The following is a 20,285-nucleotide window of genomic DNA, read 5'->3' on the forward strand; positions in this document are numbered from 1 at the left end:
GCATCACCTTGATCCCAAAACCAGCCAAAGATCCCATCAAAAAAGAGAACTACAGACCAATATCCTTGATGAACACAGATGCAAAAATTCTCACCAAAATACTAGCCAATAGGATTCAACAGTACATTAAAAGGATTATTCGCCACGACCAAGTGGGTTTTATTCCAGGGCTGCAAGTTTGGTTCAACATCCTCAAATCAATCAATGTGATACAACACATTAATAAAAGAAAGAACAAGAACCATATGATACTCTCCATAGATGCTGAAAAAGCATTTGACAAAGTACAGCATCCCTTCCTGATCAAAACTCTTCAAAGTGTAGGGATAGAGGGCACATACCTCAATATTATCAAAGCCATCTCTGAAAAACCCACCGCAAATATCATTCTCAATGGAGAAAAACTGAAAGCTTTTCTGCTAAGGTCAGGAACACGGCAGGGATGTCTGTTATCACCACCGCTATTCAACATAGTACTAGAAGTTCTAGCTTCAGCAATCAGACAACAAAAGGAAATTAAAGGCTTCCAAATTGGCAAAGAAGAAGTCAAACTATCACTCTTCGCAGATGATATGATACTATATGTGGAAAACCCAAAAGATTCCACTCCAAAACTGCTAGAACTTGTACAGGAATTCAGTCAAGTGTCAGGATATAAAATCAATGCACAGAAATCAGTTGCGTTTCTCTACACTAACAACAAGACAGAAGAAAGAGAAATTAAGGAGTCAATCCCATTTACAATTGCACCCAAAACTATAAGATACCTAGGAATAAATCTAACCAAAGAGACTAAGAATCTATACACAGAAAACTATAAAGTACTCATGAAAGAAATTGAGGAAGACACAAAGAAATGGAAAAATGTTCCATGCTCCTGGATTGGAAGAATAAATATTGTGAAAATATCTATGCTACCTAAAGCAATCTACACATTTAATGCAATTCTTATCAAAGTACCATCCATTTTTTTCAAAGAAATGGAACAAATAATCCTAAAATTTATATGGAACCAGAAAAGACCTCGAATAGCCAAAGCAATATTGAAAAAGAAAGCCAAAGTTGGTGGCATCACAATTCCGGACCTCAAGCTCTATTACAAAGCTGTCATCATCAAGACAGCATGGTACTGGCACAAAAACAGACACATAGATCAATGGAACAGAATAGAGAGCCCAGAAATAGACCCTCAACTCTATGGTCAACTCATCTTCGACAAAGCAGGAAAGAATGTCCAATGGAAAAAAGACAGCCTCTTCAACAAATGGTGTTGGGAAAATTGGACAGTCACATGCAGGAAAATGAAATTGGATCATTTTCTTACACCACACATGAAAATAGACTCAAAATGGATGAAGGATCTCAATGTGAGAAAGGTATCCATCAAAATCCTTGAGGAGAACACAGGCAGCAACCTCTTCGACCTCAGCCGCAGCAACATCTTCCTAGGAACATCGCCAAAGGCAAGGGAAGCAAGGGCAAAAATGAACTGTTGGGATTTTATCAAGATCAAAAGCTTTTGCACAGCAAAGGAAACAGTTAACAAAACCAAAAGACAACTGACAGAATGGGAGAAGATATTTGCAAACGACATATCAGATAAAGGGCTAGTGTCCAAAATCTATAAAGAACTTAGCAAACTTAACACCCAAAGAACAAATAATCCAATCAAGAAATGGGCAGAAGATATGAACAGACATTTCTGCAAAGAAGACATCCAGATGGCCAACAGACACATGAAAAAGTGCTCCATATCACTTGGCATCAGGGAAATACAAGTCAAAACCACAATGAGATACCAACTCACACCAGTCAGAATGGCTAAAATTAACAAGTTAGGAAATGACAGATGCTGGCGATGATGTGGAGAAAGGGGAACCCTCCTACACTGTTGGTGGGAATGCAAGCTGGTGCAACCACTCTGGAAAACAGCATGGAGGTTCCTCAAAATGTTGAAAATAGAACTACCCTATGACCCTGCAATTGCACTGCTGGGTATTTACCCTAAAGATACAAACGTAGTGATCTGAAGGGGCACATGCACCCGAATGTTTATAGCAGCAATGTCTACAATAGCCAAACTATGGAAAGAACCTAGATTTCCATCAACAGATGAATGGATAAAGAAGATGTGGTATATATACACAATGGAATACTATGTAGCCATCAAAAGAAATGAAATCTTGCCATTTGCGATGACGTGAATGGAACTAGAGGGTGTCATGCTTAGCGAAATAAGTCAATTGGAGAAAGACAACTATCATATGATCTCCCTGATATGAGGGAGAGGAGATGCAACATGGGGGGTTATGGGGGTAGGAGAAGATTAAATGAAACAAGATGGGACTGGGAGGGAGACAAACCATAAGTGACTCTTAATCTCACAAAACAAACTGAGGGTTGATGGGGGGAGGGGGGTTGGGAGAGGAGGGGTGGGATTATGGACATTGGGGCTGGTATGTGCTATGGTGAGTGCTGTGAAGTGTGTAAACCTGGTGATTCACAGACCTGTACCCCTGGGGATAAAAATATATTATATGTTTATAAAAAATAAAATTAAAAAAAATATATGTATGAGAGGGTGCCTGGGTGGCTCAGTGGGTTAAGCCACTGCCTTCAGCTCAGGTCATGATTTCAGGGTTCTGGGATCGAGCCCCACATCAGGCTCTCTGCTCAGCAGGGAGCCTCCTTCCCCCTCTCTCTCTGCCTGCTTCTCTGCCTACTTGTGATCTCTCTCTCTGTCAAATAAATAAATAAATAAAATCTTAAAAAAAAAAAAATATATATGAGCTATTTGCTTCAGTCATTTCATCAAGTTAAGGACAAATTAACATTTTATGGATGAATTGATAACCAGTATAATTTCTCTTGGTCGGTGTTTGATGTGAATAGCAACTCCCTGGAATACAAATATTTCATAGTTTTAAAGTCTGAGCATGATGTAATTACAAAATAAAAATAATTTTTCTCTGCTTTTGCAATAGCCTGTGAAACCACATAAATTCAGGACCTTGAGATTGTCTCATTGCAGTTTCTTTTAAAAATTAGGCTTTATGAGTTTCCAAAGTGAGGATACATTTCTGTATGTCTGGGTAAATAAATTCCCATACACAAAAGTCAAATTGTAATTTATTTTCAATTGAAACCACAGAGGATGAACTATGAAGGACAAGATAGTTCCTTTTGTGATTTTGCAGACAAAAAATTTTTAGAATGCTATATTGACATTGGGCTACATTGAAATATTTGAGGAATTCTATAAGAAGGAGAATGTTAAATCTGCTCCTTCTCATACAGTGTAGAAGGAAGAATCAGGGCTAGCATGCAGAGATCATGTCTCACAGATGATGATGAATTTCCAATGATTAGTAGTAGGCAGAGATCTTGTGTCCATTATTCCTTAGAGTAAATTAATTAACCCTGCCTTGTGTCAGTTTGCACCAAAGATCTTTCCAGAAAACTCCTGCTCATATGATTATGTTAACAACATCAGAAACACTAAGGTTAAGGATGTCTTGTGGGTAAGAAAGGAGGCTAGCACAAGGAGTGAACTCTAGGTTTGTGGTGCCCTTGGAATACTCTGGTGCTTTATTTTGGCACTCTGATGGTATGGCTTAAGAAACCTGACATTGATGGTAGCAATAGATTTGCCAGATTTAACATCCAATCCAGACAGATAGGTTTCCTCACATTTACTTTAAACCCTGATGGATGGATCTGTAATTACGCTAACGTGGAAAAGTACAAAATGGCGCTTTGAGGACACACATGCTAATTGAGGCATTATTATTATTATCATTAGGCTTGAAATATGTTTCCTCTTTGACACATGATCACACAGGGAAGAGAAATTAAATGAGAACCAATTATGTATTTTTTTTAAGTGGATGTCTCTGATAATTCCATCTCAAATTTAATTTAAAGAATGTCTTGGAAGTCATAGTCAAGATTCTCTCAAGTCAGAAAGGAAACTTTCATTTGGAGAATGTAAGTGGGGAAATACATCCTCTTCTAGATGAGATGACCATGTCAATTAAATACTTCATTTTATGAGAGAAGCAAATGGAGTGGTGACTACAAAAGAGGCACTTAGCCAGCCAGATCAGCGGAAGCAGTGTATAGTTGTCACAGCCAACTTGTCCTCAAATCACAGATGTCAAAGGGTATCTTCATAATTTTAGTTGTTGGTTTCACCACTACCTCTGGCAAATTAAATCAAATAATGTCACTCTCTCAGTGTATTCATTTTGAACCAATGTAACAGTTGGCAGAGATGAGAGGGACAGATTCCACAGGGTCCCATTATAGATGTATCATTAAATGAAAATAATTAAGTACTTTCAGTATCATGCTAAGTACTGTCTCACTTGACTCTTTGCTGATATATTGGGAACTGAGCGCTACGGTAATTGAGATTATATTTCAAATGAAATGGTTTATTTGGAACCATGAAGTAATTCAATTAAAAAGTTTGTTTCAAATATATGTTTTCTTTGTGTGGGGCTCATTTGTCATCTTGCACTGTGATTTTGTAAAGTAGAGGTAATAAATATCTTGAGCCTCAAAGACCATTACACTTGGTTTATTTCTTCCCACCTAAAGGTCCTAAGTGCATATTTAAACTGTGAGTTGTAATAGTGCCTATATAATTAAAATTACTACAGTATTGGTATTCCAGAGAAACCAATGTTTTCTAAAGTTTTATAGGAAAATAAATGAGAGGCTATTATTAGAAAACAAGTGAGCATATGAATATTCATACAGCCACACTATGTAGTGCATTATTTATTCACACATAGTATTCCACTGTTTTAATGGAAGTTTGCTCAAATGGGAGTCAATAAATTATGACATTAGTGATTATTATCATTTTAGATAATATCATTTAGTTTTAGATATTAGATGATATCATTTAGTTTTAGATAATAAATGGATTTTAATATTTGTCTACTGAACAGACAGGTGGGGAAATTGAAAAGAGAAAATTTAATTAGGTTTATTAAGAAGAAACAGCTAATTAATAGTAGTATATAGGCCAGGACATAATTCTTCCCATTCTGTTCTCTGTGATTTTTGTTTTTTTTTCGTTCTATAGATTAATTATGAATTATCTCACCAAACATTATAGTTCCCTCTGGTTGTGTTTAACATATTATATGATATTTAATTTCCCCAAGTCATGTACTAGAGGATCACACATGAATACATGCCAGATTCATGTCTGTGACAGACACTATTTATTTGCTTGTTCCATGTTCATAGTATCTTTTTTACAAAGAGAACACTGGTGTTATTAATCCTGGCATTCAGCCCAAATTTTAAAAGCCTGACATTTATCCTAGAGCTGCTCCTTTCCCTGCCTATCCTCCACCCCACAATGCCTCTGTGGGGTTGAGAAAGTAAGTTTAGAAGGATAAGAACAAGGAAGATTTTAGTTCCTTGATGGCTCATTCGGTTAGGGATCTGACACTGGATTTCGGCTCAGGTCATGATTTCAGGGTCATGAGATAGAGCCCCATGTTGGGATCCATGCAGGGTGTGGAACTGCTTTAGATTCTCTCTCCATTTCTCTCTCTGCCTCTCCTCCTCATTCTCTCTCTCAGAAAAAAGAAAGAAAGAAAGAAAGGAAAGAGAGAAAGAAAGAAAGAAAAAGAAAGAAAGAAAGAAAGAAAGAAAGGAAGATTAGCAGTGGAAGGAGGAAAGGGAGGGAAAGGAGGACAATGAGAACAGTGCCATGTCATTCTCCAGTTGAATATCTACATAGGTTATGGTTTCAAATGTTGATCTTTATGCCTGAATTCTCTGTATTAACCACCAGCACCACATCACCTACAAAAATATAGGGAGAGATGACAGGGCCGAGACAGAGGTCAAAATTAAGCTGCCACATTTCCATATTTTGTTATGTTCAATAAGACACTGTCAGCATTTGCTCAACTGAAGCTACCCTACGTACCATGTTTACTCAAAAAAAAAAAAAAAGTGCTTGCTATTTTAAGGGATCAGAAGAACAAGTGAATTTGGGTCAGGACCTGAGGAAGGAAATGAATAAGGTGGTAAAAGGGCAAGCCGAGAGTGCAGAAAACTGGAGAAGGTAACCCCAATGAACGATCTAAAGAACATACGGTTTTCCCATGAGGGAATCAGCATTTGAGCTGATTTGAGCCACACCAACTACACTGATCAGACATCATTGGCCCGAGAATCAGTAATACTGAAGAAAGAAGACCATTAAATGGCCAGGTAGTTGAAAATCCACATAAAATGTTGCTCTTTGCAGTCAGAGAACTAAGTTTTGGAGAGGGAGTGAAGAGAAGATAATTCGGAACCAGATAATGACACTAAGGTTCCTAACACCAGCACTCAGCGATCCAGGTCAAGTCTTCAGAGAGGAATGAGAGGAGATGTGAGCTCCAAATGAAGATGGAAATGGAACTGAGTTTGAAAAACATAGTGTGGCTGGCAAGATACAGAATCAGTTCAAGGTACCACTAAGGGATTAGACAGAGATTCAGCATGGCATGTAGAGAAGCAGTGACAAAAGAAAAGTGAAAACTCTCCAGGGATGATTTACTAAGTTGAAACTGCGAAAATAAGACAGAGTCATGAAAACACATTATGAAGTTAATTAAACATAAGAAAAATGGTCTGGTAATGTTATACTTCCTCACTTCCTCGTAGAGAAATTCAACTAAAATGCCATGTATAAATGACTAATAACTATTTTGATCCAAAGACTTTAGGAAATAGGAGTAAGGAGAGAGAGAGAGAGAATGAACGAGAACACAGAAAAACTGTCATAGACGATAGGAGACAAAGTTAGACACGATGGCTAAATGCAATGTCATATACTCTGTTTCATTCTTTTTTTTTTTTTTAAGATTTTATTTATTTATTTGACAGAGAGAGATCACAAGTAGACAGAGAGTCAGGCAGAGAGAGAGAGGGAAGCAGGCTCCCTGAGGAGCAGAGAGCCCGATGCGGGACTCGATCCCAGGACCCTGATATCATGACCTGAGCCAAAGGCAGCGGCTTAACCCACTGAGCCACCCAGGCGCCCCAACTCTGTTTCATTCTTGAAGCAAAACAAGACATTAATGGAAAATCATAAATGAAATCTGAATGAAGTCTCCAATTAATAATAATAATATACTAATGCTTTTTTCTTACTTTTGATTATTGTACCCTGGTATGTAAGATGTCAGCAGCATGGGGAAATGAGTGAGAGGATGCCAAAGTTTCTGTATTATCTTTGCAATTTTCTTATAAGTCTAAAATTGTTCAAAAGGTTTTTTTTTTAATCTTACTTAAAAAAAAGATTAAAAAATGAATAAAGGATATATACAGATGATTTACAGGGAGAAAAAAAACATAAAGAAAAGAGGATGAAGTTCATGAACTGACAATATCATGGTAGAATTCAGGTAAAACAAACTTTAAAACTATATGAATTATTTATAATTATGAGAATAAAAATATATTTCAAAAGATATCCTCTCCTTCCACTAACCCCAAGCTAAGGACACTCTACAAAACACCTGAGCAGTACTTTTGAGAAAGATCAAGCAAATTAAAGGAAAGTCTGAGTTGAGGGACCTACAGAGGTGTGGTGCCTGACGGTAATGTCGTCTTCATGGATGAGATACTGGAACAGTAAACAATACATTAAATGAAAACTTAGAGAATATTGATAATAATGGACCAGTTAGTTATCATGTATTGGTTCAGTAGTTCCAACAAGTTACCATAGTAATATATGATTTTAACAATAAAGGAATCTGGGTGCGGGCTATATGGAAACTCTGTACTATCTTTGCAACTTTTTTGTCAATCTAAACTATTCCAAATTAAGCTTATTTGTATATACATATTTTTGTTGGAAGAGACCATAAACATACACACATCACATGTGCATACATCATAAGAATATATTAAACATAATAATTGAAAAATAGCTAGAAGGAAACATACTAAATTGTTAACCTATTTATTTCTTGGGAATAGAATTATGAGTTATTGTTACTCTTTTATAATGTTTTCTAAGTGATGTAATAACCACATGTTGTTATCTTTAAGCCACCATTAAGATAATACTAAGTATTACCCAAGACTAGATTAAAACATGAGAGAAAAAAATTCTGTTAGACTTTTATATACCTGAGTGGTGGGCATTATCAAATAGATTATTGTAAACTAGTGCCTTAGACACAGCTTTGCCCTGAATGAGGAAAAAGGAAGTCAGGAAGTCAGGAAAGAGGAGTCAGGAAGGGCAAACAACACATTTGCCCAATAATCTGTATCAGTTCGGGCACCTGGGTGGCTCAGTCGGTTAAGTGTCTGCCTTTGGCTCAGGTCATGATCCCAGGGTCTTGGGATCCAGGTGCATCAGGCTCCCTGCTCAGTGGGAAGTCTATTTTTCCCTCTCTCCCTCCCCCTAGCTCATGCTCTCTCTTTCTCTCTCTCTCAAAAATGAATAAAGTCTTTAAAAAAAATTTATGTCCGTTAAACCCATGTAGATTATATTGCTGCTTAGTAGGTTGACCTTTAGCAATGCAAATTTAGAATGCATTCATGAAGAGTATTTAATTAATCTGACATATGTACCAGGTAGAGAATATTTGATTCAATAGCTGCAGGATGATATTTATGTATACACATATATGATACTTCTGTGACACAGGAGGAATGCAAATAGGATTGGATTTGAATAACATAATCTGACTGGAACATCCTGCAGTAAACTAGAGAAGATCCTCTAGTTGAAAATAAAGGACTTCCAGGAAAGGGTTACCTATGTAAGGTCAATAGAACAGTGTACCTATGTAAAGTCCTCTTCTTCAAGAAATTATGCAAAAGCAAGAGAGTAGAAAACAAAGTATAATGTCCCTTGTTAATGAAACTTGAAGACATAACTGTTCATCATCCTTCTGATCATATGAAAATGTTTTTTTAGGCACTGGATTTGGTAGAAGCTGTGAGGAAGAGAGCCTAAATAGAAAGAGAGGCAGAAGGAAAAGAAGGGGGGAAAAAAAAGAGGGGAAGGAAGGAGAGAGAGAAAGCAAGAAAAAAAAAAAAATAGAAAGTCTCCTGAGAGACTTCTACCTCCTCTCACTCTACAGAAACTTCTAAAAATGTCACTTAGTAAAGCTTGTGTGTGTTCCCGGCCACCTTGTGGTGGTGGCTTTTTTTTTTTTTTTTTTTTTAATCAAATTCCTCAAAGTCTGCAAATACCACCTGAAGTAAGTTATCAAAATATATTTGTTGTCCTTAACATCCTCTCATTTCCTTCATCAATAACCAGGGTTGCTATTCTTGGCTAGTATGTGATGATCACACTAAGGGTGCACTGTCAAAGTGTCTCCTGAGGGTGCTAAGCAAGAGATGACAAAATGCTAGACAGGAGAGAATTCATAGACAGCGTAGCATTCTCTCACAAGTTTAGGCTTAACATCCTAGTGTGTAGTATTTCACGCTAATTCTAATAGCCTATTTAATGGCCGCTTAGCGTTAGAACAGGATGACTAATTAGAATAAATGGGTGGAGTTGTAATAAGTGCTTTGTCAGAATATTGAGGAAAAAATGAGAAAGATCATAAAAGTAGGAATGTTAAGATGGATTTAATTTGAGACCAGAGATTCCGCTATGTATATTCTTTGGGGTGCGCAGAAGGCCATCGTTTCAATCAAGGCAAAAGGCAGTGAGAAAGGTGCTCGTGAAGGTGGCACCTGCTTCTTTGGAAGGTTTACGGTTGGTGTCCTTTGTAGATGATGATGAACTATAGGAGACGTGATCAGGGAAGTTCACTCCCTGGTCTCAGTGGGTACAAGATTTCAGAAAGGCAGGTGTTTGGTGGTGGTGCCTACACACAGAGGAAGAGTTAAAATTATTATGATAGGAAATAAGGTCAGAAAGGCAACAGTTACCTTGACCTTCAGGATTCTATGGAAATTACTAATGGATCATGATGTTCCTAGAGGGTTAGATGAACAACTGAATACAGTAAAGGTATTACTTGAATTGTGTAACAAGGAAAAGGGGGGAAAGCAAAAATTGGCGCGTATAGGCTGACAAGAGATACTCAGTGCAAAAAATTATTAACCTAAGCCAATTTACAACCCCAAAGCCTACCAATTACCTTGACCTTCAGGATTCTATGGAAATTACTAATGGATCATGATGTTCCATGATGTTCAAAGTTTTTAAATTTTAAAATTAATTTTAAATTAATTTAATTAAAGTTAAGAATGAGACCCTTTAAAGAAAGATCTAGTAAGGATGTGGCAAGTATACACAATAAATATTTCTCCTTTTCTTCCCTTATGGGGCCTATAGTGACTTACCATAGTCATTAATTGTTGGGGGAGGACTACCCAAATATTGAGTTTTTTAGCTTCAGAATCTAAGCTGATACTGATGTCAGGGTACTTGAAATGTAATCACAATCACTGCCCTCTAGGTTAAATTGTTGATTTATTTATAGATGCTAAATGATGAATAGAACCCAAGTGCATCCCATGGTGGGTCTAATGCATTTAGAGACTCAATATCATGCTCCTCATCTTTCAGAGTATAAATAGTATACATACATTTAACATCAGAAAAAGCCTTCACATTGGTTACCTGGATTTGAGGTTAAGAGTCAGAGTAGGAGGGGTGCCTGGGTGGCTCAGTTGTTAAGCCTTTGCCTTCAGCTCAGGCCATGATTCCAGCCTGAGAGGTGGGAGGCCTGCCTCTCCCTCTCCCACTCCCCCTGCTCATGTTCCCTTTCTAGCTGTCTCTCTCTGTCAAAAAAATAAATAAAATTAAAAAAAAAAAAAAAAAGAGAGCGAGAGAGAGAGAGAGAGTAGGAGGAAGAGCCAAGCAAAATGCCCTGTAGTTCTGGGCCCAAACAAGACAGTGAATCCAAAGTACTGCTTGATCCTTGGAGGAGCTGCAAAGATTAATGCCATCCTCAAAAACTTAAGAAGAAAGGAATAGATAGTTCTCTAATTCATCTACCTGTTGATCTTTTGGGAGGAAATGTATCATAGCATTTGTGGACTATACTAAACTTAGTCAAGTGGTAGTCATAACACCAGATGTTATGACTCATGAGGTATCCTTTTTTTTTAAGTTTTAAAAGTTTTTTTATCAAAGTATGGTTGACGTATAATATTAACAACAGAACAATTCAATTATACACTACAAAATGTTCACTGTGATAAATGTATTGTAATATTGACTGCTTTCCCTATGCTGTACTTTTCATTCCTGTGATTTACTTATTTTATAACTGGAAGTTTGTACCTCTTAATCCCTTTCACCTGTCTCACTCATCTCCTGCCTCCTTCTCTTTGGCAACCACCAGTTCCTTCTCTGAGTCTGTTTCTCTCTTTGTTGTTATTATTTGGTTCTCAGTTGTCAGAGCTCAACAAAGCCTCGGGAAATTGGCATTTTAGTCTCTTATCCATCAAATCTATTTTTCTTGTCTCCAATAAGTAGGACCAAAACCAACTGAATTTTAAATTTTATTATTATTATTATTATTGTTGTTGTTGTTGTTGTTAACATATAATGTATTGTTTGCCCCAGGGGTATAGGTCTGTGAATCATCAGTCTTACACACTTCACAGCACTCACCATAGCATATGGACACCCTCCCCAGTGTCCATAACCCAACCACCCTCTCCCTACCGCCCTACCCCCAGCAACCCTCAGTTTGTTTTGTGAGATTAACAGTCTCTTATGGTTTGTCTCCCTCCTGATCCCATCTTGTTTCATTGACTTTTACGTGATAAGGAACACTGTCCACATTCAGTGCCCTATTTCAGGACTTCTTAACCATCCTGATTCTGTACTGATATGTATGGTCCACCAAAAACTTGATCATCTTGTCATTCATAAAAAAAATTCACATAAATCCTCACCATTGATGACCTCAATGGATCTAATAAGCAGGTGATTGCAAGCAGTCTAGGTTAACCAATATAACAAGAATGTGCCAGATGGTAAGAGATAAATGACATGAAGACTGAGGTATGATCACATGTATGCATTTTTAGGTAACCAGTCATATAAGGTAGGATAGGGTATTCCCTTTAAGTAGACAACTTTGTGCATATTGTATTCCCTACCACTAAGAAAGAAACACAGAAGTTGGTGAGTTCACACAGCTGACAAAATGATAGTCCAACAAGAGACCAAGAATTTGCTGATTGTAGGGCATCAAAGGACTCTACACATTATGACACAATGTTGGCCCATGCAGTAAATCAAATGCAGGCTGAGCAGTAATCTAGCATATGACTGAGATGTAACTTTCAGGATCAGCCAAAGCAGGCCAGGAGGCCATAAATTACATGGGTAGGTAGTGCAGACTCCATGTCCTGTAGACTCATGTCTCTTCTTATATTGACATGTGCTTATTCTTGTTTTTTGTTTTTTTTTTTTAATAATGCATTAACAGAAAAGAGGAAGACTAAGTAAAGGCTTGCTGTGCAAATGGGCTAGCAAGGTATTTTGAGGTCAGCCAAAGTCCTATTCAAGAACGACTTGAAAGAGTATCATGAGGGCAAAGTCCTCCCAATATCCAGAGAGAACCTTACACATCTATATTGTATGGAGGGAGAAGTGGCCAGTGCTGTGTATATGCCCTGACTCTAAGACAGAGAAGATGGTTGAGCTGGTTGGTCAGTGATCTAGAAGGAACTAGGTCATAATTCCACACTCAAAGGTTTGGGAACGAAGCATGTAGATGAACACATGGGAGTAGACACAAAGAGCACAGATATGTATGTCTCATACTAAGGTTCAGCCCAAGACACTCATTGCTGAGGAGACACTAAACAGTCCAGTAGAGAAAGGATTTTTTGGTGTATACATGCCAGCCAGAATCTTTGACCACCCTGGGCTGCTATGATAGGTTCATGAACACAATGGTCATGGTGACTGTGATTGAAGTTATGCATTTGTCTGAAGGCACAGGGCCCCATTTTCCAAGGCTGATCCAACTACTACTGTTGCTGAAAGACTTAGGCTGCAACAGCAGAGACTGACATTTAACTGTAACTGACATTTAGCCCTTAAGATGATACGCCTTAAGAAGACCAGGCAGTCACTTGGTAGCAGATTGATTACATCCAACTCCTTCGATCAGTGGAGAGGACAGTAATTTATCATTACTGGAATCCATACCTTCTCTGAATATGTATTTGCCATCCTTGCTCACAGTGCTTCTGACAATATCATCAGCTGAAGGCTTATAGATAGTGTTATTTCCTGGAATATGATCCCTCACATCATTGAATTAGAGAGACTTACTGAAGAGCATAGAAGAGGTGACAGAGAAAACAATGATAAAATCAACAACAAATATTTCTACCACATAATCCACCACTTTGATATTGGCAGGTGAGCAACATCCTGTGCTGTGCTCAAGGCTTGGTCCTGTGGCATGCACTAAAGACAATGAACAATGTATAAGACATGTTAATGGCTCTAGAAAGGATGCACCATACATGGATCTAAGACCAAGTGAAGGAAGGAAATCGTCTCCTCTTTCTTATAGAAATTGTATTCCCAAAACCTAAACTTTACTAGCATGGAAGGTCTGATTTCCAAGGGGAGGACTGCTTGCTTCTACTGGCTATAGGAAGAACACTGGATTTGAAGCTCTATCATTTGGTGTTTGGGTGAGCAGGAAAGTAAGTAATGAAGTGTGGTAACTTCTACACAATTGGAGTAGAAATGGTTAAGTTTAGAATCCCAGGTATTCACTAGGGCATCTTTTAATCATTGTAAAACACAGTGATAAATAAAAATGGACATTTGCAGCAGCTATGATCCTCTCAGGATAAAGCAACTAAATGTTCATATACTCATGCATGCTAAGCAAACTTGCTGACATTCTAGCCAAGGGTAAATAAACCTAAACTTGTTGGTTAGGGAGAGAGGTGATGAATATTATTTTCTGTGGGTCTCATTGTGGCAGTTAGAATTAGCTTCTTCCACTGAGAATGCATTCTGCAATCATATATTGATTATACTTTAGGAATTAAAAACAGCATAATCTATGGTAGTCTTCTAATGATTTTGACTCAATAAAAAGTTCTGAATAAGCTAAGGGAAAAATGTATGATACTTACACCTTCCACCTCATAACGTCTTTGTATTTTATTTAAGCAATTATTTTTGCTATTCAGCTTCTTGCACATATTACCTAAAAGTACCTCACGTCACCTCATTTCACCTACACTACACAAATTTCACACTATGCCTGGGTGGTTTCTTTTGAAATGCCTGTAAGAATCAGTCTGATACTCCTAATGCACAACCTGGAGTCTGGAGGGATTTATCCTCTGTGGAAAAAATTTTTGTGGGGTGCCCGGGTGGCTCAGTGGGTTAAGCCTCTGCCTTCAGCTCAGGTCATGATCCCAGGGTCCTGGGATTGAGCCCCGCATCGGGCTCTCTGCTCAGTAGCGAGCCTGCCTCCACGTCTCTCTCTGCCTGCCTCTCTGCCTACTTGTGATCTCTGTCTGTCAAATAAATAAATAAAATCCTAAAAAAAAAAAAAAAGTCTTTGACTAATAAGGAAATGGATGTCAGTGGCTAAATGCCCCCTCTTGCATCTCTCAGATAAATAATTTGAGGCATGTTTTACATGATTCCTCATAATCCCAGAATCAAGTTACAGTTATCCAAGTGGTAGCAAAAGGATGAATACATCCTCAAAGCAAAGTTTTCTCCCTTGAGGTTTTGCACTCATCAGTACCCACTTTTCTTGGATCGCTTTACATGGTAAACTATTTGCAAGAAACTGGTTCATGTTCTGCCTTGATAAGTAGACACAAGCTAAGACTCCCACATTCAGTGGGGTTGGTGCTATGGCTTTGTAAGGACTGTGCAGCAGGACAGGATAAGGGCATTAAGAGTATAGGCAGGCGAATTACTGTAATGACTAAATATGGAAGTTAAGCAAAAATGAGGGAAAGAGGTTTTCAAAGGCATTGGATGTTTCCGCAGACCAGAAAGGTAGGCAGTAATAGAAAGATTCTTCCTTGAATCTAAGTTTTTTCAAGTATTGCTATTGTTGATAAGGTCAATTATAAGCTGTCGAAGCTGTTTACCACTGAGTTGAAAGGATCTGTATTGCTTCAAAGAATGAAAGCAAGCCAGAAAAACAAATCATTATGAAGTGAGAGAGACTATCTCTGGTCAGTACTAAACAACAAGATAGGGGGATTAGTCTTATATTTTGATTGCGTGATATTCAAAGGTGGTTAATTTTTTTTTTAAGATTGTATTTATTTATGGGGCGCCTGGGTGGCTCAGTGGGTTAAAGCCTCTGCCTTCGGCTCGGGTCATGATCTCAGGCTCCTGGGATCGAGCCCCGCATTGGGCTCTCTGCTCAGCGGGGAGTCTGCTTCCCTCCCTCTCTCTGCCTGCCTCTCTGCCTACTTGTGATCTCTGTCTGTCAAATGAATAAAATCTTTAAAAAAAAAAAAGATTGTATTTATTTATTTGATACAGAGAGAGAGAGATCACAAGTAGGCAGAGCGGCAGGCAGAGTGGTGGGGGGGAAGCAGGCTCCCTGCTGAGCAGAGCCTGATCCAAGTCTTGATCCCAGGACCCTGAGATCATGACCTGAGCTGAAGGCAGAGGCTTAACCCACTGAACCACCCAGGCACCCCCAAAGGTGGTTAATGTTAGGAAGAGAAGAAAAATAGTTTAAATATGAGCAAAAAAAAAAAAATGGTGAAGGAAGAAATCAACTTCACTTCTAGTCACTCTAAGGGTCTTGTGAAAAAATAATTGCTAAATGCTAAGATGATGTAGGAAAGTGGTATTCTCAGGAGACAGCCTGAATACCTTTGCATACTGAACAGAGAAGAGTGTGGGGATATAGGGAATTTTGTTGACTATGAACCATAAATTCCAGAGGGTAGGTTTTCAAGAGTTTGGGAGATGTGAGTGAGACAGAATAGAAAAAAATATAGAAATTTGTGGAGATTAGACTATAAGGCAAAAGGTAGGATCTGGAAAAAACAATTAATAGAGAACATAAGGTCATTCATTGTTGATTCAAGGCATTTAGCAGTAGTGAAACTGATAATGTTCTAGAGCTAGGGAGAGGTGGGAGCTGGAGTTACCTCTTGAACTCTGCCAGTAGAGGTAGAGAGATCTTGGGAAACAGGGCCATAGGTCCCATTTGGGAATCCCCTATCATACCTTAATAGTTGCAGTGTAAGAGGTCACTGTTTGTTTGCTAGTATGTTATATATTAGCTAGTGCTAATATGAAGCCTTGATGCCCTTTGGCAGTTTGTGGACCCAAAATAGGAATGGGTCACAGAAAATAACCTTATATAGAAAGAAAATTTAAGAACTCATTAGACTATTTCTGTTCAAATTAACATTTGATAACTGTATAAAATGACTTAGAGATATAATTACCAAAACTAACTTCAAAAGTAATAAAACATCTAAATAGACCAACTTCACAACATTAAATACAGATATTTGAAAGCATATTTCTCACCTTTTAAAATGAAACATATCCAGATATTTTCACAAGGGATATTAGGGATATTGCTCTAAACATTTATAGACCAGATATTTATAATAGTAACGAAAATTTTCTAGACCATGGACAAAGAAGAAAATTCTCCAAATTGTTTTTATGAAGAAGATATAATATGGACAATACATCTAAATGTTTCTCACTTATGAATATGTACACATTCTAAGTAAAACATTAGGAAACATAACCATGCAGTATTTTTAAAGATAATATGTCAACATCTGGATTATTTCTATTGATTGTGTATCATTGACTCTACATGTGTCAGATAGTTTTGGATTGTATTCTGGACACTGTGCTGTCAATATTGTGAACTATGGATTTTGAGAATGGTAATAATTGTATTGAGTAGGAAATTAAGTTGGTAAGGTAAAAATAGCAAACTCTTGCTATTGAACTATGGATGGCATTTCAAATTTAGTTCAGTTCAGTTCTTTGAAGCTTAGTTTGGCATCACAAACACTAAAAATGTGAGATTCAGGGTTCAGCCTGGGAATTGGCCAAGTTCAGGGACTCCCATCTCCTATTTCTGCAGCAGTGGCCAGCTTTGGCTTTGTCATCTGTTGTCAGGTCAGAATGATGGTGGGGTCTTTACTGGTGGTTCAGCCACCAAGTACCACTATGCCTTGCACCTCTTGCTCAGACCAGTGCCCCCAATTTAGGAAATTTTCTTTGCCTTCTTCCAAGTTTCAACTCCTTTTAAGGTGCCCTGCCTTTGTACGGTTGTTTTTTTTTTGTTTTGTTTTGTTTTCATTGTGTGTTGTTTCTTATCAAGTATACGTAACTGTTCTTCCAAAGAGGGTTGTCCATTAGGACTTGCTTCATTATATTTAATGTGCCAACCTCTGCCAATGCAAAATTTATTAATTCATTTTCTTGATGATTCATCGTTGTGTTTTTACCCTGAGTTATCTCACGTATACTCGTCATCGCACCTCAGCTGAAGGATGCAAAACCTTTTTACTGAAGACCTGTAATTTCAACATTAAAATTTTCCATATCTGTTTGGAAAGAATTTCATAGTTAAATTCATTGCCTCTGTGTTTATTGATAAGCATTAGTTTCATTTGTTCACTGTTATCTTCACTGTCACTGTCACTTCACTGCCTTTTTCATCCAGGTCAAATTCTTATGCAGTAATAAAAAATCAATATGTGTATTTCTGCATTGTTGTGTGACAAGCAGCATGCAAACAAGCCAGTAAAGTGGTTATAATACAAAAGAGTTAATTAGCTTGGTGTCACCTAATCAGAAGGAGGGAGAAATAAGTTTGCATCTGAAAAGAAGTGGCCTAAACTATTTCAATAAGAGCTATAGGAAATCTGTATTTATAGCCTATTAGGAAGAAAAAAGTTAGTCCTGTTCTAGAAGGAGTTATAAGAAATACCTTTTGCAGTAACAAAAACAAAATGGAGAATTAGAAGTTATTCAATATAAAATTAAATTTCTTTCAAATTTTGAATTTTGATCAAGCTGAGCTCTTTAACTGTACATACTTAATTTTATGTGATTTTATGCTTAAATCTAACAATTTACAGAGAGCTACTCTTCTTTGCACCAAAATATCAGGAATATAAAAATTTAAACTGCTCATACTTTGACTACAAACAACATAAATTAGGTAAAAATCACAATTATTGACCATTTTATAACTGCTTGCACAGTAGTTATCTGCAGTGAGTCAGTGTCGTATCATGTAGGAGAGAATACTTATTGAAAGTTCATTTTTATATAATTAGAGAGGTGATTTGTTGGCTAATCAAGAGATTATCATTTAGCTAAATGACAATTTGTTAATGTAAATTTAATATTATGTTTATGAATGATAAATATTGAAGTCCCCTTCTTTCATTTTAATTCATTTTTATAGTGCAAAGATTCATATACAACTTATTAATTTTTTCTGACTTTAAAACAAATAATTATTGTAATCATGAGTGGAAACAAGTAAAGAATATTCTCATCAGTTGGGGATTCATATGCACCAGACAACTTTAATTCATATTCCAAAGCTATGCAAATAGCTAAAGCTGTTCAAGAATATACCAACAAATCCTTAAATTGGGTAATGCACCAAAAAAGGCATATTAGTCATGGCTGACAGTTTTGAAAGGGGAAGAGAACAGTTAAAACTTATTATTTCAGAAAGCAGTGCTGCTCTTTCTACTGAAACTGATAGTTTGTAAGTTACAGTTTGGTCATTCATCCATTGTTAGGTTCCACAACTCTTTAAGTTGGTAGTTGGAAACATGTTAACTCTACAACAAAAACAAAAATACAACTTCTCCTTTTTGATACAATAATTTAGTTATTGGAGAATGTGGTCTATATTTTATGGAAAGGTTTTAATTCTGAAAAAAATGTATATTTTTGAAAGTTTATAACTTTTCGGGGCACCTGGGTGGCTCAGTGGGTTAAGCCTCTGCCTTCCACAGGGAGCCTGCTTCCCCCTCTCTTCCTGCCTCTCTGTCTACTTGTGATCTCCCTCTCTCTCTGTCAAATAAGTTAATAAACTCTTAAAAAAAAGTTTCTACCTTTTCAAATTGACAATAGGATTACTCCTACATGGTTGGTTATAAAATACCACCAAACTGATCTTCATACTTCAGCTTATATACTTTTATTTCAAGATACTTGTATGATATTTTGAGACTTATGGATACATGAACAAATACTGTTTTTTTTAAAAAATCCCATAAGGTAGTTAACACAGATTTTCTTTTTATTTTTTTTTTATTATTATTATTTTTTTTAATTTTTAATCCTTTCTTTACAGGTTACCTAGACCACTTTTGATTAAGAAAACTGTAGAAAGTTTTCTTTCTTAGAAAGAAACTGCCACAAGCAAACGCCAGGCGGCGGCACGTGTCAATTTTCCACAGAGTCCTGCTTTGCGGGGTGTCTGAATGCGCTGTTCAGGGTCTCCGCTCACACTCGCTGGAATCGGTCGCGGCAGAGTTTAGTCCACAGGTCGCTTCTCCCCGTATTTCTTTGTAAACTCTTCAGCGTTCTTACAGAATTTTTTACGGTCCTTAGAGTATTCTTCAGCTAGGTCAGCCCGAAGTGGGTGCTCGGGCTGGGGGTCGTTCACCAGTGCTATGAGGGACTGGATTACTTGGTCAGTTTTGGTTGCTGGCTTCCAGTTTTCAGCACTAATTACTGGCAGACAGACCTGCCCCTTTTCATCAATGTTCGGGTGATAGATCTTTGTTTTAAATGTGATCTTCGGTGGTTTGAATGGGTACTCTGCTGGAAAGTTGATTTCGATTCTGAAGGCCCCCTTATCATATGGAGGGTTGTCAGGAACAATAAGCCCTTGCCAAGTCAATAAATTAGCTTCATCAACCTGGATGTTACGGAAGTTTTTCATTCCACATTTGCGGATTTCTTCAAGCTCCTTCATCCTGCTGGCCGCCATCTTGGATCTGGTGCTGCTCTCTTTTTATTTTTTTGAAGTATAATTGACATACAATATTGTATGAGTTTCAGGTATACAAGAAGATAGTGATTGGTATTTGTTTACATTGCAGAATGTTCACCACAATAATTCTAGTCACCATCTGTCACCATACAAAGTTATTAAATATTATTGGCTGTCTTGCCCATGCTGTACATTATATCCCCATGATTTTTTATTTTCTACATGGAAGTTTGTACCTGTAGACCACTTTCACCCATGTTGCCCAACCCCAGCCTTGCCTCAGGCAACCAGCAATCTATTTTCTGG

At 37.5% G+C, this 20,285-nt stretch overlaps 1 protein-coding gene across 1 annotated transcript; it reads right to left on the reverse strand.

Annotated features, from left to right (window-relative positions):
- Window positions 1-19,397: 19,397 nt before the first annotated feature.
- On the reverse strand, window positions 19,398-19,976 carry LOC125095313 (ubiquitin-conjugating enzyme E2 L3-like). Its single transcript, XM_047721575.1, has one exon. The coding sequence runs from the start codon at window positions 19,974-19,976 to the stop codon at window positions 19,518-19,520; it is 459 nt and encodes a 152-aa protein (XP_047577531.1). The 3' UTR covers window positions 19,398-19,517.
- Window positions 19,977-20,285: the final 309 nt, after the last annotated feature.

This window comes from Lutra lutra, chromosome 3 (assembly GCF_902655055.1).
Source record: "Lutra lutra chromosome 3, mLutLut1.2, whole genome shotgun sequence".
NCBI lineage: Eukaryota > Metazoa > Chordata > Mammalia > Carnivora > Mustelidae > Lutra > Lutra lutra.